Raw genomic sequence first — 22,617 nt, 5'->3', positions numbered from 1 at the left:
TCTCACCGGCTTAAGCCACTGGAGCTTCTTAGGTGTAAATGGAGTAAATAACAAACAAATAAACAGTTGCGAGGAGAAGAAAAAGAAAAACAACAACAAACCAAACAAACTGAAAGAGTTAAAAAAAAAAACCATCAAGAATAAGAGCTGAGGCGACAGGAAAGTGGGTAGAGCAGCTCGGCTCCTCTCCGAGCCGCGGAGAGAGCGAAAGAGAAAGAGGCGCTGAGGAAGAGAGGTGGGTCCAGGGCAGAGCAGGCGCTTCCTAGGGATGGCTGCCGAGGAATGGGACGGGTTTTCTCCTGCCTAAAAAGTCAGGTGCTAAAGTTCAGAACTTCTCAAGCACATTTCTCTCTCTGCTTCTCTCCCTCTCTCTCTCTCTGCTTCTTCCCTTTCCTCTTTCTCGTTACAGGTGATCAAAGAAGAGAAACATCTGCAAAAGAGCGGAAGATACTGAGGGGATCTCACTTCGTAGATTTTTTTTCCCCCTGAATTTGTTTGTTTTCCCTTTTTCCCCTCACCGCTTGCCTTCCCCCCCCCCCCCCCCTTTTTTTTTTTTTGAGTAGATCGTTTATCATCGTACCCTCCTCCCTCCACTTTAAACCGAACAAAACCATCCCCAAACTCGCCGAGCACTTCCCCACCCTTCCAAAACTCCAGCACCGTCTCCCCCCTCCAATCTCAAGCCCTTTGCGCCTTGCTGAGGAGGAGGAGGAAGAGCAGCTGCGGAGCAGCGATCGCGGAAGATGGAGGTCTCTACGGACCAGCCGCGGTGGGTGAGCCACCACCACCCTGCTGTGCTCAATGGGCAGCACCCGGACTCGCATCACCCCACTCTTGGCCATACCTACATGGACCCCACGCAGTATCCTCTCGCCGAGGAAGTGGATGTACTTTTTAATATCGACGGACAAGGCAACCCCGTCCCGCCCTACTATGGCAACTCCGTGAGAGCCACCGTGCAGAGATACCCCACGGCCCACCACGGTGAGTGTCCCTGAGGAGAGCCCTGATCCTCCGGGGTGACCCTGGGGCGGCCCCGGTTTCGGCCCCGGGCCCAGGTGGCTCCGAGTCCCGCCGGCCCGGCTGTCATCGGGCAGAGACCCTCTCCTGCCGGCGGGGAAAGTACGTCACGGATGGATTTTGGGGTTGATTTACTGGAAATGCATAAAAATGCAGGCTCCTTTAATTTCTTCTCTTTCTTTCCTTCTCTTTCTTTCCTTCTCTTTTCTTTCTTTCTTTCTTTCTTTCTTTCTTTCTTTCTTTCTTTCTTTCTTTCTTTCTTTCTTTCTTTCTTTCTTTCTTTCTTTCTTTCTTTCTTTCTTTCTTTCTTTCTTTCTTTCTTTCTTTCTTTCTTTCTTTCTTTCTTTCTTGTTTTTCATCTCTTTCTCTCTTTATTTTCCCTTCTTTCTCTTTTTCCTCTTCTTTCCATCTTTCTTTCTACTCTCTCTATTGCTCGTCTCTCTTATCTCTCTCCCCTCTCTTATCTCTGCTCTTTCTCCCTTTCTCGTGCTCTTCTTTCTTTTACTTTCCCTTTTATCTTTCTTTTGCTTTCTTCCTCATTCCCTCTTTTCTTTTTAGATCACTTCCCCATCTCTTTAATTAAGTTAACAGGGTTTTCAATACGGTGTTTAGTTTTTGCACGATTAAGTTGCTCTGCACAAGAAAAACAAACTGGAGAGCAGGAGTGTGAAAATGACCCTGATTTCCTCACGCTTGGGCTGTTTTCATTCACACTTAGTGAACTTGTTATGTTGGGGCTGAAAAGTTTTGCACATGCACACGCAGGACAGCACCACGGTGTGTTTTAAAAATAAGGAAGAAAGGAAAATAACCAAATCTCAAGGTGTAATTAAGTATCAAACTTGGTGTGTTTTCCTGAGGGTCCTGAGAGAAGTTAATGATCCACAGCGTGATTTTTTTTCCTGAGTCACAGTGTTTAGAAAGGAGGTGGAATACCTGGGGTTGATGGGGCCCAAGTCCGCACGGGAATGCGTGCTTTGGTGTCATCTTTTATGAAGAATTGGATAGATCCAGTTTTATAGCTGGAGCTTACCTCTATGATGAAAACATAGTGAAAAGAGAAAAAAAAAATTGAAAGGAGAGGAAAAAAGCTGAAGCTGATTTATGAACCCAGACAGTGACCTCTGTGGTGGTGAAACCTGAATACCCGAGGTTTACTGTGGAAATCACCCCAACATCAAGGAGAAGAGAGTGGGACAAGCGAGTGGAGCTGGAGCCGAGCCGGGTTTAGGGGGCTGCTCCCAACCCTTAGCTACTTGTTGAGTGCGAGACTGCATTAGGCTCTGCTCAGTAACTGCATTGTTCTGCCATTAGTCCCTTTAAAACAATTATTTCTAGGGATCAGCAGTTTTTGTCCTTTCTTTCTTTTCTTTTCAATTTCCCCCCCCCCCCCAATATATCAGCAGAAAGTGGAAATGCGGTCTCTCTGATCTAGCCTGAATATTATTTACTATGCTACTTCCTGGAGAAGATAATGAATCTTGACCCTTTCTATTCGTATAACCCACCTTCCCTTCCTTTAGAGCAGTTACTTTCAGTATTGTTCACAAATGCATAGCGAAAACAGGCTTGGAGATTTTCTAGACACAAGGTCCCATGCAAAGATACAAATCCACTCTGCACCAACTTTTCAGTTATCTGTGCCTTTATAGACCTGTGTTTGCATCTCTCCTTCTGTCTACCTATCCAGCTCTACTTAGAGATCACGATACCTTCAGAAGTTAAAGCTCTCTAGATGTTAATGCCTTTCCAGAGCTCTGTTAGCAGGCATAAACTTCCTCTCTTCCAGCTGAATAACTGTTTTTCAGCTTACAGAAATTTGCCCAAGTTGCTCTGGATTTGGGTAAATTTGACTTTTTGGTTATATTTTTTACATTTATTTTCCTTTCTTTTTTATTTTTAACTCAAGAAAACAATTGAAAATATCAGGTACTGTCCTTTAAGTACACTTATAACCACGGGGGAAAAATGTTTGAATAAACCCGGTGAGTTTTGTGGCAAAGTCCAGATTTGTACTTTAAAATACAAGTGAAGGGTTTTTTGTCATAAGAAGGGGATGGAGAGTTACACTTGAGGCAGTTGGTGCTCTCCACGTGTGCCACATCACCACCAAAACGCCATCTAAACATGTTCAGCCTCGTGGAAGAAGGACAACAACAAAAAAAGACGGATTAGGCAGTTTGCAAGGTTTATCAGCTCTGAGGGAAAGGTTATTATCGTGTTTGTGGGCATCTTCTGGTCTTCTTCGTTTGGCCAGATTATTCCTAGGGTTTGTAGCCCATGGTTGTCTTCGGGAAATTAATTTCTAGCTATGAAAAGAACAAACAAAAAGAAATTCTACAATGGGGGCCTGGCGATTTCACATAGGATTTTTGCTTCAAAATGTGTATGGGATTGTCTGGAAAAAGGAAATAATGAAGCTGGGCTCTCCAGATCTTGTGTCCCCCGGCAGGCATCGTTGCTCACAGGGATCCTGACCTGAAGACAAACTTCTGAGATGGATCCGAGCTGCTACCTCTGACCATTACAGCTTCCGAGTTTTAATTTGCAAAGGGGAGTGGGGGATTGCATTGGATGTATTTTGTCTTGCTCCCCCCACATGCTGAGCGCTTTGGGAAGGAGAGAAGAGGGAGTACAGCCTGGTACTTCCCTCTGGGGGCTTGTCAGAGTGGCGAAGGGAGTGTAACAGGAGTTTTCGCTGTGCTTTCTCCGAGCAGGGAGCCAGGTGTGCCGGCCACCGCTGCTGCACGGCTCGCTGCCCTGGCTGGACGGGAGCAAGGCGCTGAGCAGTCACCACAGCGCTTCCCCTTGGAACCTCAGCCCTTTCTCCAAGACTTCCATCCATCACAGCTCACCGGGACCCCTTTCCGTCTACCCACCCGCCTCCTCTTCCACTTTATCAGCCGGCCACTCCAGCCCGCACCTTTTCACCTTCCCACCAACCCCTCCTAAAGATGTGTCCCCGGATCCGTCCATTTCCACCCCCGGTTCCACCGGCTCCACCCGGCAGGACGAGAAGGAATGCATCAAATACCAGGTGTCCCTGGCTGATACCATGAAGTTGGAGTCTTCTCACTCTCGGAGCAGCATGGCCTCTTTAGGAGGAGCCACTTCCTCCGCTCATCACCCCATCACTACCTACCCACCGTATGTCCCCGAATATGGCTCTGGACTTTTCCCCCCCAGTAGCCTCTTGGGAGGATCGCCGACTGGGTTCGGGTGTAAATCGCGACCAAAAGCACGGTCAAGCACAGGTAGGGCTTTTGGCTTCTTCATCCCCATTGCCCGAGAGAGGTAGCTGGGAGGAAACGAGGAGGAAAGGGATCGAGCTGTGCCTTCCTCTCTTCTCCGCACACAGAGTGATGCACACAAGCATCTGTGTGATGAAAGCGGCAGGGGCTGAAGCCCCCAAAGACACACACACACACATGACTTTACCTCCCTATAGGTTGTCTTGTTGGCTTTACAACCAAACCTCTCACCTTATCCAACCCAGGCTGAGGGTCCAACCCCAAACACATCATCCCAGGAGCCCAAATCCCCCCGGGGTTGGTTATGTCAAGCACCTAAGGTGTGCTCAGCTGCGGTGCCTAAGGAGGAAGTGAAACCGAGGGAACCGCAGCATTAGTGTATCTGTTCTGTATTTTAATAGTGGTACCAAATCCCGGCCAGCTTCTCCCTCCTGCCCTCTCCCTCGCTCTTCCCGGGGCCTCTTGTCCATGCAACGCCCAGAGATGCGGGGAGGATTTTCTCGGAGGCTCTCTATGTGTGCCCCGGGCGGGGAGCTCCTGTACACAGCCCCGAGCCCCATCCAGCTCTGTGCGGGGTCTTTGTCCACCCCTAATACAAGACTCTAAAAGCATCCTCTTGGCGGTGTGTGTGTGGGGCCCGGAGCTGTGCGCACCCTGCGGAGCAAGGGGCGGGAGTTGAGCGGCACTGGCTCCAGGAGGCTGAAGGTTGCGGGTTTGGATGTTTGTGTGCAGCGAGAGTTGGGAGAGTGAGGCGAGAGATGTGCGTTTTGGTGTGTGTATGTGCAAAGGGCAATTAGTCAAAGGACTACTTCCACCCCCCCTCCCCTTTTCTTTTTTCTGCCTTTTTTTTTCCTCTTTCTGAGGAGGCTGCTGCAGGGTTGCCTGGCATGAATGAGATCAGTTTTCAGGGTTTTTCCAGGGTGACATTTACTCTGTCTGTCTGAGCAGGGACTGTCTCTATTTAGCTGATATGTTTGAGCTAATCCAATTATTTTCAGACTGCTGCACGCGACAGTTGCATTGTTTATCCAGCGCCAGGAACTTTAATAGAGTCCGGATGCGGTTAGAGTGACAAAAAAAACCCAGACCTGTATGTTTTGTACATGAAAGCAGGAGAGAGAGAGAGAGATGGAGTAAAACAAAAGAGAGGGACAGAGACTCAACCAGCCCCGGAGCGGCTTGCCCCTGTTTAACCGGAGGGGAAAAAAAAACCCACTGGGGTATTAACGGGAACCGCTCCCCGCCTGGCCCGGGACTGATCGGGTGCTGTGTCCTGGTAGGGATCGGTTTATTCCCGGTCGCGGTGCAAGCCGCGCTGTGACTGCGCGCCCCTCCGGTTGCCGCATCTCCCGTCGGGGCACCGGCTGCGCGGTATTTTCAAACCGGCTTGCTCACCTCTCGTCACCCCGCCTCCTGTTTTCCTTTTGTCACTTTCTGTTACTTTACCTTCGAGAGACACATCTGCGGTTCGTGAAAAGTCAACCCCAGCAGCAACACTTCTTTTTTTACCTTTCTTTTCTTAGTTGTTTTTTACAAGTTGGGAATGTTGTAAGACAAGGATACTGGTGGAGAAAAGGAGGAAGGGGGTGTTTTTGCAGGATGAAAGAGGGAGAAAGGGCTGAAAATGTTTTTTTCTTTTGTTATTTTTTTTTTGGTGTTGAGGGGTGTGAGAGGGCTTAGTGCAAAGGCTCTGGAAAAACGGTTGCCGTTTGTGGTTAGGGTGCGGATGCCTCTTACTTGAATGCTGGGGCAGTGGGGAGCCACCTCTGGGCTGAGTTAGCTCTGCTTTGGTCGATTGAGGTCTTCTGCTGCTCTCAGAAGGGCTAAGAGTGTCATTAAGTGCAAGAAAAAATACCCAACACAATGACAAACCAAACACCCAACAAAAAACCTCTCAACTTTCTGAAAGTGTCTGAGAAGCATATTCATATCCATCCCACAATTCCCAGGCTGGGAGATGTGGGCTGGGTGAAACACCCCCCCCCCAATAGCTGGGAAGAGGATAGAAATGTACTAAAAAGGAGGGAAAGACACTGATCAGGGCTCAAGCAATTTCAGGGATCAAGCAGGTCAGGAATGGACCATCAGGCTGTGGATGAGATGGGGAGGCCAGAGGAATTTACACAAGTTGGGTGGCAGCAGCTTAACTGCAAATTAATTGGTAGCAGATATTGCCAGCGTGGTTGTGTGTTGACTGGGGCTGGAAAGGTGTTTTGGTTGTTTGATTATTTTGGGGGTCCTTGGTGTGGTTTGACTCAAGGCCAAAGGAATAGCACCCCTTGCTCGTGTAGCACCCTGAGAGCTGGACCAGCGCTCTAGGAATGACGTTGGTGTTTTCATACAGATGAGAAAGGGTGGCATTGACTTAAATCTGGTATCCCTCCACCTCGAGTTGGAGATAGAGGCTCCTTGTGAAGCCTGCCAAGGATTGTCTGGTCCTTATGGCAAAGTGGGGTACGGAAGGCTGTACGTGCCCTTCATCCAGAGGTGAGAGGGGATTGTCAGCACACCCCTCAGAGACGGAACCTGTGGGAGAAGTGAGAGCTTCTCCAGGGTGCCTCTCAAGCCACCATGGTGCCTGGGTTGCCATTGACACCGTGACTCTTCCTTACTGCTGGGGGACAGGCCTGATGCTGCTTTGCATTACGGTGTTAGGGAGGGGGACAGGATCAGGCCCCACCAGAAGCTCCCCAGCCCATGCCAGGGATGTTGCTCAGCAGTGATCTTGGACCCTTGCTTGGAGAGGGCAGGCAGGGTTTGGTATTGGTGGGTGTCCCAGGGGGTTGGGGATTTTTGGTGTGTGTGGGCTTTCTCCAACACCTGTTACCTCTGCTTTCCTTAAGTGAACTATGTACTGTCTTGTTTCCAGAAGGCAGGGAGTGTGTAAATTGTGGGGCTACCTCAACCCCTCTGTGGAGAAGAGACGGCACTGGGCACTATTTGTGTAACGCCTGTGGACTCTATCACAAAATGAATGGGCAGAACCGACCCCTGATCAAACCCAAGAGAAGACTGGTGAGTCTCCTTCTTTTTGATTCTTTTCCTTCTTCTGCAAATTCTGCTTCTTGTCTGTAGCTTGGAATGGGCAGAGAAGCTCAACCATCTCCAAAATCTGCTTCTGCTGCACCAAAGGGCTTGAAAGGGGCATGCTTGGAGAGATGCTCCCAGCTGCTGTGTGCCTCAGTTGTCTCTCCTTTGGCAAACTGCAAATTAGGTAGAAAAAAAAAAATCAAGATCCAGGTGTTCTTGCAAAGCAGAACTGTTTTCTCCCAGGTCACCACAGAACACACAGCTCCTCACAGTGTTTCTGGATGGTGACCCAAGGGCAGTGGACCTTTCCAAAGGCACAGGACATACTGATCATTTTGTAGTGACCAAAGAGGCTATCATGAAAATAGGATTATTTTTTCCTGGGCTTTCCATACTGTCCTCCCCTTCCCAAGTGTATCTCCATTTCCCCTTAGCTGGTGGTGGTGTGGAGAGTGAACCCAACCTGAGTACAGGGACATCAGTCAGACCTTGGTCCTGCAAAGTGCTTGACTGGTGGTCCTGGTGCCACTTGAATGTGGTGTGGTCATTTGTAGCTGAGCCATATGGGTATCAAATTATGTCATTCCCCTTAAGTCATTGTGAGCAAGGACACAAGGGAATGACAAAGCCTAGTGAGTGGGCAAAGCTGAGTGTATGCCTGGGGCCACAGAAGTTGAAGGAAGAGGAAATGTGCAGGTAGCAATGTGCCCCTGTGGCCAAGGAGGCCAATGGTATCCTGGGTGGGATGTGTTAAGAAGAGTGTGTCCAGCAGATGGAGGGAGGTTCTCCTCCCCCTCTACTCTGCCCTAATGAGACCTCACCTGGAATGTTGCATCCAGTTCTGGGCTCCCCAGTTCAAGAGGGACAGGGATCTACTTGAGACAGTCCAATGGAGGGCTACAGGAATGATTCAGGGACTGGAGCACTGCCTTGTGAGCAAAGGGGCTTTTTAGTCTGAGGAGGAAAAGACTGAGAGGGAATCTAATAAATGTGTATAAATATATGAGGGCTGGGTGTCAAGATGGAAGGAACAGCCTCTTCTCACTTGTGCCCTGTGATAGGGCAAGTGACAATGGATATAAACTACAGCACAGGAAGTTCCACCTCAACGTGAGGAAGAACTTATTTACTGTAAGGGAATAGGCTCCCCAGGGAGGTTGTGGAGTCTCCTTCTCTGCAGACTTCCAGGACCCATCTGGATGTGTGACTTGCACTAGATTATGGTCCTGCTCTGGCAGGGTGGTTTGACTCAATGATATGCAGAGGTCCTTTCCAGCCTCTAACATCCTGTGATCCTATGAAATAATAGTTGGAATCCTCATGGCAGTACTATGTGCAGACAACACATTACAGCATCCTTAACCATCCATTCCTCAATTTCCCTGGAAGCCACAAAAAGGTCAGGAAGCTGTGGGCATGGCAAATAAATGTGTTGAAGTATATTTGGCAAATAATCAAGTAAATCACAGGGGAAAAATTATATTGAGTGAGTGGGGTAAAAAAATACGTTCCCTACTTGGGAAGTGATCGACTGTTTCAAACTGAGGCATGTTTGGTTTCATTAGGATCAAAGAAATGGATGAGCTCCTGGGGGTTGCTCAAAAACTGGGAGGAAAAGATGCTCTCCATGGAGTTTCTGAGATGATTGATGGATCTAGATGGTTGCATGAGGTTTGCTCCTGGCATGGCTGGATCCTGCAGACAGGAGAAGGGTCATTCACTGGCCTTGTGTTGCCCATGAAGGTGCTCATGGCCTTACTTTGGCAACTTAGTCATGGATTCAGCTTCCTCACCTGTGAGATGTCCACAAGATTGGACTAGTGTTATTCCCATAGGCGCTGGGAAATATTTACAGGATACAGCCAGGAGGGGATCTGCTGCAAGAGGCAGCAGCTTCGCTCTCTCTGACTGTGCTCATTTTGGGGAAGATGTGGGTTTGCTTCTCTACCCCCAAGCTTCCTGTGAGCAAAACCTCTCTGTGCCTTCCTATATGGGCTTTTCCCACATAGGAAAATATTGGTCTCCCTCATCTTTCATAGCCTTGTTAGAAAAAAGGAAAAGCTTTCTAGGGAGGGAAGTACAGGATGGGATTTGAATTTTTTTTTGGGCAGCTCTCTTGTTCTTTTCTCCTCCCCGTGGCCCTTCTGTCTTAAACACACACACCCCTCGTTTTCTTTTCTTTTTTTTTCCCCCCCTCCTCTCCTCATTCTCTCTTTATGTGTAAAGTTAACTTCCTAGGAAAAAGCTGCCGGATATCTGAGCCCTGGAGATAACTCCTAAACAACAGCTCTGCTTCCCCAGCCCAAACACACAGGAGCTTGAGCATATCCAAACAAGCGGAGGGGGGGAGGCAGAATAGGAAAGCGGCTGGGAAAGGAGGGGAGAGCTTTCAAAAAGTGTCTGATGGAACCACGAAAGAATGTCCCGAGTTACCCTCAGCCCAGCATTCCTGGATAAAAAAAGAGAGAGAGAGAGAGAAAGAAAAAAAGAGTGAAGAGAGGACCTTGTCTTGGGCATTTAGTTAAAGTCTTCAGTTACAAAAACCTTCTTTGAATGTGGCCTTTGCTAAATGAGAGACTTTAGATTTTTTTTTCCTTTTTAATTATCCCCCTCCCCCCCAATCACTGCCTGGGGTAAAAAACAAGAGAAACATTTCTACTTTTTTTTTTTTTTTTTTTTGCATCCATATTTATTCCTCTTGATGAACTCCACCAAAGGGGAAAAAAAAATCAGAAGGCACCAAAGCTGGGCCAGTGATTGCATTTCATGTGCATAGATATAGATGTGTGTGTGGTCTGTAACTTCACTTGATCTTTCCTGACTTGTGAAGGTGAGCGAGCTGAGGAAGGCAGCACAGAATCACAGAATTTCTTAGGTTGGAAAAGACCTTCAAGATCATTGAGTCCAATCATCAGTTTCACACTGACGAGTCTGCAGCATGTGGATGCAGACTCAGGATGGGGAGCCAGTGCATGCTCCTCTCCCTCTTACACAGGTTTCCTGTATGACCTTAGGCTGGTTTTGTAGGCTCTGATCCTAGGCACACCAAAACTAATGACAAGGCTCCAACGGGTTGGAGAGAGAAGGCAAATAAATCCTTAGATGTTAAGACTTCATCTCAAGCCTCATTAAATTCAATGGGTGTCTTTGTAAAGGCTTCCTGTAGTGGAAATGGATGGAGTTTTGCTGGTCAAGGGGACTCAGGCAGGATTGCTTTGACAAGAATGTGGAAGAGCAGGAGATATTGGCAGGGACATCAGGAATAAGCAGTTGGTCCTGTGTCAATGTTCTTCTTATAAGGTCTAGAGCCCTCCTGAGACTCTTCTTGTCCTTGTTGAAGCCAGTGGCAGCCCCTGTCACTGATGTTCTGAGAGAAAAGATTCTTTTGGATTCTCTTCCCTTCCCATGTGGATGCAGAGCTTCTGTGTCCAGCTGTGCTGGCTTTGTAAGGATTATGGCCAATTTCTCAGAAAGCCCATGCACACACACTCTTACTGGAGGAAGATGATGCTTGCAGCTTTGTGGGTACCTGGTGAAAATTCAGACACTGAAAATGCTCCTTAATTAAATGTCTTTACCAGTGCTTGGTTCCTTCTGCACTGTCCTCAATTCTACCTTCTCATCGCTGACAGTGCTTTTGAAGTTATGCCCTTGCTTGCATGCAGCTGGGCCATGAGGTCTGGTTCTACAGATAGGGGCACCCTCTTAGTCATCCCATGACTTACATGGCCAGGCTCGGGTTGGTGAGTAGCATCAGTGGATGCCATTGCTGGGAGCTGTTACAATAGCGTTATTCATTGTTTCCTGCCCACTGTCAGTGCCTCCAGCATGAGTTGGTACAACATAAAAGGTGCAGTCTGCGACCCAGAGAGCACAGAGTTTAAAATATTCAGCTGAAGGTGCTCAGTTTTTGCAGGAGAAAAATGGCAGGTGGAAAAGGCTGTAGAGAAGACAGTGAATGTTGTGATTTATTAGATTATTTAGTGTCAGAGTTTGTTAGATGGTAGCAAGGTGGTGACTTTCAAACGTGCTTGCCGTGAGAGAAAATACAGTGAGGGCTGTGTAGAAACTCCAAATATCTTCAACGGGGATGTTTTCTCTGTGTGGGCTGAGTCAAAATCATTGGTTTTAAGAAATTTCCTTAGGCTTGATTTTTGGGTCTGATAAGTGCAAAGCTGCCACCGAAAACTCAATCCAGGCTCTGAGCCACCTGCGCTGTCTAGTGGGATCCAGAGAGGAAAGGACCTTCAGACTTGTCCCCCAAGTCTTGATGAGAGCCTGGCTCCCCAGCTTGTTGTGTCTGTGCTGTGTTTGAAGCATGTGTGTTACTCTGGTGAATTTGATGGGAAACAAATTTGAGACAGTGGCATGATCTGGAGGAGGACAGGATCAAGGCATGTGTGCACATTAAGTTTTTATGTGGTGGCATGCTTCAGCTTCTCCTGCCTGCACTGGCATTTTTGCAACCAAAGACCCATGTACAGTTCCTAGTCCCTGCTTGCCATCAGCATGGAGAAGTCAGCTAAAGGCCTCAATGGACCCAAGAGTGGCATATTTCAGAGTGGTTTATGGCCAGGCAAAGTGAAACTGTCCCCATGGGCAGCCGGCGAGAGCCCCTTGCTGTCAAATCAGGCTTTCTGTGATGCTTCCTAGTGCTCCCGAGCATCATATTACTTATTTTTTTAGACAGTCCTCTTTGTCTAATTAAAAGAAAAAAATAAATTCCTACTCTATCTATCTAGAACAAAACCAACCCATCCTCTCCACCTACGCCACATTCAATTATGATTAAAATTGCAACATGACCTAACAGGAGCTGGTATTAACACTAGCACCGTGCCAGTGTCCGTGTTTGCATTTGGGGTTTGTTGTATGGTATCCAAAGATGTGGTATTTCTTTTTCTTTTTGTTGGATGTGCTACAGTGTGCGGCTGTGTGGGGTGAGGGGTAAATTTGAAACAGTAAGAGCACAAAAGAGAGCATTAAAGGCTCAGTTCTGCAAGGTGCCAAGCATCGCTGTGATCTGGCAAATCGCTTAAGCACATGTTTTAACTTTAAGCACATGAGCAGTCCCGCTGAAAGCAAGCGGCGCATCGCGATGAAATCAGAGTTCTGGGGCTGTGTCATGTTGATGGAGAAGAGATAGGGCTGGCATGGAGAAGAGATAGGACTGGGGTCTAAAGGTCTTTTTGTTTTTGTAAGAGCTGTAGGCACTTGCACACACGCAAACATGCATGCAAGTTTGCAAACTCCTTTTCCTCCTTCAGTGGCAGAAGGGCAATTTGTTTGCTCATGTCCCAGTTTTTATGTGAGGAGCACGAATTCCTGCATCTGAAAGGGGAGCGACTTCGCGAAATTTGGCTTTGTTAACTCATTATTGCAGCTAACCAATTGCAGCTTCTTTATGCACCTTGACAGGTAGACTTCTTTTTCTTGTTCTTCCCCATTTATGAAATGGTAAATTCTTCTTTTGGGCTCATTACCGATCCTTAAATAAACATGAAGGTTTAGGCTGCAGAAGGGTGTAATTAGACGCTGGGATTCTCACTCCTTGCCACAGCGTTATTTCCGATCTGGAGCCCATATCCTTTGAAGCTGAGCTGAACTGACGGGACCAGGCTGCGCTTGCGGTTGGACCCGGTGAGCAGCTGCCCACCACGCTCAGCCTGGGTCTCACCCTGAGCTTGCTGGAGCTGGTGTGACTCATGCCATTGACTCCGGCAATTGTTGGTTCAGGCCCTGACTGCGGAATTAGACCCCTGGGGGGTCTGAGAGAATTAAGGTGGAAAGACATCTTGGCATTTAAATAATGTTTTCCCCTCTGGAATGGGCTGTGCCAACTCTGCTAATTTTGATGAGTTCTGTAAGAGGTTTAGCACTCACTTTTAGGATGCCCTTTGGCACCTGATTCAGTTTGTATATAATTTGGGATTAAAGTACCTCGGGGATTTTTTTCAGAGTTATTATTTGTTCTCACAAGCCAGTTTCTGGAGGCCTCTGCTGATGTGCGTCAGTCCTGCAGGGTTGATGTTTTCTTTCTCAGCAATTTTGCTGATTGCATCTTTTTTTTAGGTAACTTTTTTTTTTTTTTTCCCCCCCCTCCACCTCTCTGTCTTCTTCTTTTCCCCTGTCTCTCCCCCTCCTTCTCTCAGTCTGCAGCCAGGAGGGCGGGCACGTCCTGCGCGAACTGTCAGACCACCACTACCACCCTGTGGAGGAGAAATGCCAACGGCGATCCGGTCTGTAATGCCTGCGGGCTCTACTACAAGCTGCACAATGTAAGTGTGACTGCTACATTCAATAATGGGGCCTCGGTTTTGGTACTCTATGGTCCAAAGGCTTCCTTTTCTTAAGAGTTTCCAGTCTTGGGTGATGCTGAGATCTCTCTTTGGGGACCTTGGGGATTGGAGAGATGAGTTGGTATCCTCTAAAACGTTGCCAGTCCAAATTGGGGAGTTATAAACCAGGACTGTCTGTAGATAATGGTAGAACTTTCCCATGCCTGAGCCAAGAAGGGAAGGGTGGATCAACACAGAGAGACATTATCTACATTGCTGATTTGGGTCAGTGTGTTGTCTTCTCCGACACACTGTCCTGCAAGATGATACCCCTTGCATGTGTAGCTTGCTTCTGCCAGTAAATGCAGTCTCTGGAAAAAAAAGGCAAAATGTGTCAGCAACTATTTAGATCTTTCTTGAGTTTGTGGCTGCCTTTGTCCTGTCCCTCCACCAGTCCCCAGGGGTGATTTATTTGGGTCTTATGTTTGCCCTGGTTGATGCAAGTGATTCTGAAATCAGAAAGGACTTGATTTAGTTAACGGGTTGCAGAGTCTGCTTACCCTGTGATGTGAATTTTAAGGCATCTGTCATGGGAAGGAAGGAAAAATGAAATGGCTGGCAGATTTAATCTAACATCTCCATGCAAAGCCAGCTTGCAGGAATCAGGGATATGTGCCCCAGGCAAAGAGCTAAAGGGATCTGAAGTCTTCTACTGAGTAATACTGCTAATAAGGGAGTCTTAAGGCTACTCCTGTTCCCCTTATTCCACATGTGGCATTAGAGTGATTATTATGGCAGAAGAAGGAAAAGATTTTCAAACTCTCTGCTTTGATATAACTTATGTTTTTCCTAGTGGCCATTTGCTTCATGATTGACTTTAGACATTTTGGGCTATGTTTTGGCTTCGTGTCCGCCCATGCAAACACATCAAAGACAGATCAAGTTTCATGGGGCACCCAAACCTTGTGGTGCCTGAGTCCTTTCCATTTGTTATTTCAAGCTCTTTGGTTTCTTGGGATGAGTAAACAAGTTTGGATTAAGTAGGGACAAAAAAAAATAAAGGCAACAACCAGGCTCATTTTCCACCTGTTTTGTGAGAGGCAGCTCTCCTGAGAAAAAAGTCAATGTGTTTACCCTTTAGTGGGCAGGCGTCTCAGCATGTTTGGAGTCCTGTGTAGCAAGCAAGCTTGTCATCAAACTCTCAGTGTGATCACTGCAAACAAAGGAATTGAACATGGAGTGAAAGCTCCTAGAATATCACAAGAAAACACTGTGTTTGCTATTGCCACGGCAAGAAGGGAGCAAGGTCAGGTGGCTTCACTGGAGGAGTCTTTGCTTGTGCGATGTATTCATCTTGGCCTGGTAGCCACCAGTGTTAGGACTTAAATTGCTTAGCTTGGAAGACCTATAAAGAGATCTGTACCTGAACTGCTTCCCCTGTAACCCAGCAAAGCCCTGTGAAGAAAACATGCACTTCTCAGATGTCATTTCTGGACCTGATGGAGATGCTTGTGTTTGGATAAGATGGCATGTGCTCTTGGAGATGGTGCATTTTCTCCCAGGGACTGCAAAAGCTGGCAGGATGATGATGATGATGATGATGATTTCAGATGTGTCTACCTGCATAGTAGACATCTTTCTGGAGGAATTCCTTCCAAGGTGCCTGGGTGCTGGGCTTCTCCAGAAGTGAACCTGCAAGAGCCACATTCTTTTCTTTTCCACACTCAAATTGTAAATGTAGTTGGCCTGAGTTGACCTCTAGATCCACTGTTTAGGGAAACTCCAATGCAGCTGTGAGATTTGTGACATGGGGCAGACCTTGATCACATTGGAACCATTTTCATATTCATTAAAGACACTGACAGCTGCTTACCCAAGTCAAGTAGTGTTTTGCTTTATGAGCAGGTCCATGAATGGGATCTGCTTAAAAGAAAGCCTCTAGAGGGCTGAGATACTGTGTGTAGCAATATCACTGGGAAAAGACACCAAATTCTGGCTATGAGTGGGCAGATTCTTTTGCTTTTACTTTTTAAAGATGGTGTTTATTCCTGCAGTGAGAAATAGGCAACATCACACCTAAGAGTCTTTGAAGGTATCACCCTCAGTTTTAAAGATGTAGAGCACTGGGACACTATTCTGCAGCCCACATGGCTTTAAAGGGCTGTAACTGTGAAGACCGTGTTGTGCTTCAGAAGCTGTGATTGCAAAGGCCACATTGTACTTCAGAAACTAAAGAGGTGTGGGGTTTTTGTGATCAGCAGTAGCTCCATGGTAGTGAAAGCTTCCTGCTTCCCAGCAATCTTCTCTTTTTGGCTGCTGGGAGGCAGGACTCAAGAGCTGTGCTGACTACCTGAAGAATGTCACCAGCACCATCCTTTAAATGACTCAAGGCAGAGAGGAAGTTTAGAGGAAGTTTAGTGCTTGCATTTGGACAAAGGTTTCTTGGCTGGTGAAAATTGGTCTGGCCTGCTAAGATGTGAGAGGTGTGCGTGTAGGCTGTGGTCCTGCTCCCTTTGTGTATCTCACCTTCATCAGTTCTCCATCAGGAGAGGTGTCAAAAATAGAGAGGCTCATAGTAGCATGCCCCTCCCAAACAGCTGAGTATTTCTGCACAGATGTTCTATCAATGTACCAGTGGAATGTCTTGGGCTACTTGAAAGATGCTTTCACCTCGTTTCAGGCTAGGTTGTACCAAATTCCTGGCTTCTTTTTAACTCACTCCTTTCATTTCTTTTTTAATTTTGGATTTGTTGATTTTTTTTTTTGCAATGGACCTTTAGATCAGTAAGGCATTTTAATAGACAGATTTGAAGATGAAACTTACCCAGTTTTTCAGCCCATCCAGGGAATGATTGTGGTGAATGACTGCAGGCTATTTTTTCATGGTGCTATTTTTCTCATGGGGCTATATCAGTTTGTTTTACTGCTGATTCCCACAGCTTAAGCAAACCCATTTGTCAGTAGCATATGAGCAATAATCATAATAGTCTTGGGGTGCATTTAGTGAAGCTGCTGGCACTGCTCCCACTGACTTCAACAAGAGCCAGCTACATTAACACCAGTATTAACAATGACTAATATTTCACATTGATACGGTGCCTTTCATCCTGTGGCATCCCAGAGTGCTTCCTAAGATACAGCTAGCCTGAAAGATTAACCCAACATTGTAATGACTATGTCTGAAGGATAAATCCGCTTCAGTGACAGGACCTTATTGAGGTCAATGGCAAAATCCCATTGTCTTCAGTCAGAGCAAGATCAGACCTACAATGTTTAAGACTGTCCCCTGGATTTGATCTGTTGAATGTGAAGTTCTCGTCCTTGTTAGTTCAGTCATTTTTAAGAGCAGGATGAGGCTTCATTTGATTCAGTGACAAATGGGACTGTACCTTGCTGGAGGTGCACAACACAGACTGGTTTTTTTCCCATAGAAATGAGTGAGCTGCCATTGGTTTTGGTAAAAGTAACCAGAAAAGGTCTATTTCACAATAGCCTAAAGCAGGGCTCTGCATCCCCAGAGCAGAGCAGCTGATATTTTGCATATGATACAACAAAGGGCATAATTCCTACCCATAATTAATTGGCTCCATCTGCAATTAATGCATTACATATACGTGCTTTGGGCTGGTTCAATTTTGATTTAGCATGTGTTTGCCATTTTTATCACAAGGAATTTTCATGGAGAGGGTCTTCCCTCTTAGACTTTTGTTTCTCTGCCTGAGAAACAGAGATGGGTCTGTGGCTTTGATGTTTTGGGGACCACTTCAACTTTGCTGTGACTGGCTTTTGAAGTCACTGAAAAAAAATCCAGCTTGCTGGTGTGACTGTGCTGGTCTCACTCCTCCTAATATTTATCCCAGCCCTATATGTTTGGCACTTTGGTCAGATACCTGCTAGGAGGATGAGATCATATACAACACAATGGAATGAAGTGTCTGGCTAACAGCTTGGATGCTATCTCTGACCACCGTTGTGCATTTGGCCATGGCTTTGTCACCAGCCTGAGCAAAAGTAGTATCCCCATCTTTAACTTTCACATCAAGTCATGGCCTGGGCTGATCTGTTCCTAGTGATGGGATGAAACATGAGAGATGTTGCTTTGAGAAAGTACTTATTGTCCTGCAGGACATGACAACACGCTGCACAGGTCAGGAATCCTGTGTCTGGTCTAAGAGCCAGCACAATCCCAGTTCCAACACTAGGCTGGTGCCACTGCCAGGTCCTGTGTCTGCACCTTTGATGCTTCACCTGAAAATCAGTTTTGGCTACCCCTCAGACTTGATGTCATGATACAAATCATCACTGGAAGGTTATCTCAATTTGAAGCTTGGAAAGGAGAAGTGGTTCTTTCTTGAACATTTCTGTGAGTGAAATTAAGACACAAATGAGGTCATATGTCAAGATGAGACTATTTAGTAAAGAGAGAGAGAATATAGAGCAAACAAAACAGAGAAAGAAAGAGAAAGAGAATGGAGAAAGAGAGAGCAAGAGAAATAGTTACCAACCCATGGCCCTTCTTTGGTGAGAGGTAGAGATGGGATTAAGACATTCCTGGGCTGCTGCTTCCAGCCTGAGATGTCTTCAGTGATGTTTTCTCCCAGCAAGCTGATATAGCTCAGAGCTTTTATACTGTTCTTGGTTCATTCATCGTAGCTCCAAATGTTTGCTGCTTAGTTTGCCCATCTCCCTAATGCCACTGTGAAAATTTGGGACCCCTGAAATCCCAACAGCTGTTTCCATTTATGGTTTTAGATCAGTCAGGAGGCCCTGGGCTGAGACGATATCTGCAGGGAGTATTTCAAAGTGATAATGATTGGTTTCTTTCCTGAACATGATGCAATCACCTAATGTGCAGATAGCTAAAAGTTTTCAGCTGTCTGTGAGATATTTGGGTATAAGACTCTGCCAGCAACTTTCTGTTATCTTCAGAAATTACAAATGGATTTGGGATTTTCTGGTGGCATCTGAATTTTGGGATGGGGAGGGAGAGGTTGTGTAGCTGCGGCGAGGGGAGGAGGCATAGCTGCTGGTCCCGGGCACATCCCCAGGACTGCCTGGACGTGGGGTACATGGATCCTATGGTGATGTGGGGAGAAGGGATGGAAGCACAAAAAAAAAATAATTGATTTTTGTTTAGATTAACAGACCCCTGACTATGAAGAAAGAAGGAATTCAGACCAGAAACCGAAAAATGTCTAGCAAATCCAAAAAGTGCAAAAAGGTCCATGACAACCTTGAAGACTTTCCCAAGAGCAGCTCTTTTAACCCCGCCGCCCTCTCCAGACACATGTCCTCCATCAGCCACATTTCACCTTTCAGTCACTCCAGCCACATGCTGACTACACCGACACCGATGCATCCTCCATCCAGCCTCTCCTTTGGACCTCACCATCCTTCCAGTATGGTCACTGCCATGGTTAGCAAGAGACTCCCCCTGCTGAATGCTTACACTCTCAAAATGAGATTTACTTTATATACTTGCATTTTGCAGGCGTGTGGTTATGGGTCTGATGTTCTGAATCAAACGGGAGGGGGGGAAAAAGAGAAAAGAAAAAAAAAGAGTTAAAATAATTATTTGAAGGCGTTAAAAAAAATAAATAATAATAATGAAAAAAACCTCAGAAAAAAACTACAAAAAAATCACAAAAAAAAGAAAAAAAAGGACAAAAAAAGGACAAAAAAGATGAAAAAAAAAAGCTTTTAAAAAAGTGATGTTTGCCCACTTTTTAAAGGAACTCACTATGGCGTCTATGTATTCTAACCCACTGAATCTGGATACCATTTGTGAATAAGCCATTCAGAACTTGCATACTTGCATTCCCTATTGGACAGGATCTCTAGTGCTGTGAAAACAAACGAACAAACAGAGAAATACCTTAAAAGACAAAACACAAAACAAAGCAACACCAACCAAACCCAAACACCTAACTAAAAAAAGACAAACCCACCCAAACCCTGCTGAACATTGCATATAACTTATATTGTAAGAAATGCTGTACAGTTGAGGAAGACTTTATTGCATCTGGAGAGCTGTATAGAAAAGAAAACAACAACAACAACAACAACAAAGGCATGAAGGACTTTGAGAGATTTTTTTTTTTAAAAAGGAAAAGAAACAAAAAAAAAAAAAAACAAGGAAAAAAAAAAAAAAGAGGATGGGAGGACAATTTAAAACCCAGAAGAACAAACAATGCAGACCAAGAGGAAACGCGGTCTTACGAGCAAACGGGACCAACTGCCAGTCATGTCTTCTCCTTTGATTTTCTTTTAGTTTGGTTTTATTTCTCTTGTTGTTTGGGTTGGGCTTGGGTTTTTTTTTGGTTTTTTTTTTTTGTTTGTTTGTTAATTTTATTTTGCTTTATTTTGGTCGTCGTCGTTATTTGGTTTCCAGGGAGGGGGAAGGGGGGCTGGCTAGAACGGTTTTGATGATGCATTAACTAACTAACTAACTGAATAAATAACTAAATAAATAACAAACCTGTAGGAAGATCATTCCTTTGGGGCCAAGGAGCCTTTTTGTTTTCTTGCATAGGAAGTACCAATGGTGTCGGGCAGTCAGTGTTAACATGCAGACATTGCCAACGAGAGGGGTTGTCAGAGAGCCATCCTTCAGGGTCATACGCATTGTGAACAAGTTCCTGTAATTGTTGTTTGTATGTATAATTCAACTCACCTAAAATAAGAAAGATGTAGATTTATTCATCCTATGATAACAGACTGAATGGTTGTACAAATTATTTACTGCTAGCGCTAAGACCTGCTTTTTTATTTTGTTTTCTTTTTTTTTTTTTGGTTGTTTTCTTTTCATATTTTTTCCTCCTTTTTTTTTTTTTGAGGAATAAACTAGTTTAAATTCTGTTTGACTTAAAAGTGTTTTGTGCTTGGAGGGGGGTGGGAAAAGGGAGTCTTTCTTTCTTTCTTTCTTTCTTTCTTTCTTTCTTTCTTTCTTTCTTTCTTTCTTCTTTTCTTTCTTTCCTTTCTTCTTCCTTCTTTTCTTCCTTCCTTTCCTTCCTCCTTTCCTCCTTCCTTCCTTCCCTTCCTTCCTTCTTCTTCCTTTCTTTCTTCCTTTCTTCCTCTCTTTCTTTCTTCCTTCTTTCTTTTCTTCCTTTCATTCTTTCTTTTTCTTTCTTTCGTTTCTTTCTTTCTTTCTTTCTTTCTTTGCTTTCTTTCTTCTCGTTCTTTACTCTCTTCTTTCTCTCTTTCTTCTTTCTTTCTTTCTTTCTTTCTTTCTTTCTTTCTTTCTTCTTCTCTTTCTTTCTTTCTTTCTTTTCTTTCTTGCTTCTTTCTTTCTTTCTTTCTCTCTCTCTCTCTCTCTTTCTCTCTCTCTCTCTCTCTCTCTCTCTCTCGTCTCTCTCTCTCCTCTCCCTTTCTCCCTTTCTCCCTTTCTCTCTTCTCTCTCTCGTGCTCTCTCTCTTGCTCTCTCCCTTTCTCCCTTGCTCCCTTTCTTCCCTTTCTCCCTTCTCCCTTTCTCCCTTCTCCCTTTCTCCCTTTCTCTCTTTCTCTCTCGCGTTCGCTCTCTCGTTCTCTCCTCTCTCTTTCTCTCTCTCTTTCTCTCTATTTCTCTTTCTCTCTCTCTCTTCTCTCTCTCTTTCTCTCTCTTCTCTCTTCTCTTTCTCTCTCGCTTTCTCTCTTTCCTCTTTCTCTCTCTCTCTCTTTCTTCTCTCTCTCTCTCTCTCTCTCTTTCTCTTCTCTTTCATCTCTCTCTTCTCTCTCTTCTCTCTCTCTTTCTCTCTCTCTTTCTCTCCTCGTCTTTCCTCTCTCTTTCTCTCTCTTCTTTCTCTCTCTCTTTCTTTCTTCCTTTCTTCCTTTCTTTCTTCCTTTCTTTCTGTTTTGATTATATTTATTAAGTAGATGCCACAGGTATGGCAATGTGTGTCTCTGAGCTCATGCTGATAGCCAAAGCAGTGTGTTGCAGTGGCTTGATGAAAAAAAAAAACCACCACCAAACCCACAAACACAGAATAAAGGGGGAAAAAAAAAGACCTCTCAGAAATAAATGGACTGTATTTTAGTGTAACCTCACTGTCCTGTGCGTGCTCCCTCGAACAGTAGCCCAGCTGCTGCTCCCACCTGGTTCTGGGTTCTTGTGTGGGTTGGGTCTGTTTGGTGTCAGTCAACCATGGCCATCATGCTGGCAAGGTTATGTTGAGAACAGGTTGAAACTGGGATAATTGCAAAGAGTCCTTATGATCCTGGCCAGTTTTTGGTCAATATTAGGAAAAAAGCTGAGACTTTGGATTGGATCTGGAAAAGCATTTTCTGTTCTGCCCTGCTGGGCTCTCGGTGGTATAATCAAACTACAGTTGAGATCTTGATGTGAAAGTAAAATGGACCAGATCCTGTCCCTGTGCTTGGAGGAATGGACAGAACCTGTTATGAAAAGCTGGATTTGATGGTAGACAGAAGACAGTTCCCAGAAAATAAAAAGCCATCAACCAGCCCCTTGCTGCAGGAGTTTTCTCTGAAATAATATCATTTTCATTAACACAATGACTGGTAATAACAACTTTTGTCTTATATAATTTGATTTCTGATGGTTTAATCCTTAGGAATCAGTCTTTGGTTTTGTCTTCAGTATTTACTCTTCCAGCTTCTTTGTCATCATCATAAGGGCTTGGGGCATTTGCTTCCCAAACAAAGGGTTAAACTTCTTATCATCCCACTCCATTGCTGAAGATTGAAGTGTGTTGTGATAAGACAGGTTGCCAGAAGCTGGAGAAAATGCTTTAAGAACCCCAAACAGAAAAGCCAACCTGTAAGGACTTCAACAGATGTGACCTGCAAATGAATTACTATCATTAGTTTGCTGCAGAGTGAAATAAAAGAGTTATTTCATCTAGAGATATGTTTTCTCCTGCCTTCCAGTGCCAGCTGGATGGAAAAATATCACCATGTCTGTCAGATGCTATTCTGAACCCACTTTCTCTTGAGTGATAACTGGAGAGGGTAGATGTGGCATGGTCAAATCTTCTGCAGGATGGCTTACATGAGTAAAGATGTTTCATGTAAGAAAGATCCCTTTGAAACTTTCAGGGTGA

At 45.3% G+C, this 22,617-nt stretch overlaps 1 protein-coding gene across 1 annotated transcript; it reads left to right on the top strand.

Annotated features, from left to right (window-relative positions):
• The first annotated feature begins 567 nt into the window (after positions 1-567).
• GATA3 (GATA binding protein 3) lies at positions 568-19,145 on the top strand. Its single transcript, XM_064141490.1, has 5 exons — positions 568-984; positions 3,738-4,274; positions 7,141-7,286; positions 13,454-13,579; positions 18,717-19,145. Exons 1-5 carry the CDS (start codon positions 744-746, stop codon positions 19,143-19,145), a joined length of 1,479 nt encoding a protein of 492 aa, XP_063997560.1. The 5' UTR covers positions 568-743.
• The last annotated feature ends 3,472 nt before the right edge of the window (positions 19,146-22,617 follow it).

This window comes from Pogoniulus pusillus, chromosome 4, assembly GCF_015220805.1.
Source record: "Pogoniulus pusillus isolate bPogPus1 chromosome 4, bPogPus1.pri, whole genome shotgun sequence".
Taxonomy (NCBI): Eukaryota; Metazoa; Chordata; class Aves; order Piciformes; family Lybiidae; genus Pogoniulus; species Pogoniulus pusillus.
This window is presented reverse-complemented; position numbering and strand designations above follow the sequence as displayed.

What these genes read in the sequence shown, in the direction of transcription:
- GATA3 (XM_064141490.1), top strand. Translation starts at nt 744, where the DNA reads ATGGAGGTCTCTACGGACCAGCCGCGGTGGGTGAGCCACCACCACCCT. An exon ending in AAAAGCACGGTCAAGCACAG is followed by an intron (nt 4,275 to 7,140) that starts GTAGGGCTTTTG and finishes TCTTGTTTCCAG; the next exon opens with AAGGCAGGGAGTGTGTAAAT. An exon ending in TCTACTACAAGCTGCACAAT is followed by an intron (nt 13,580 to 18,716) that starts GTAAGTGTGACT and finishes ATTTTTGTTTAG; the next exon opens with ATTAACAGACCCCTGACTAT.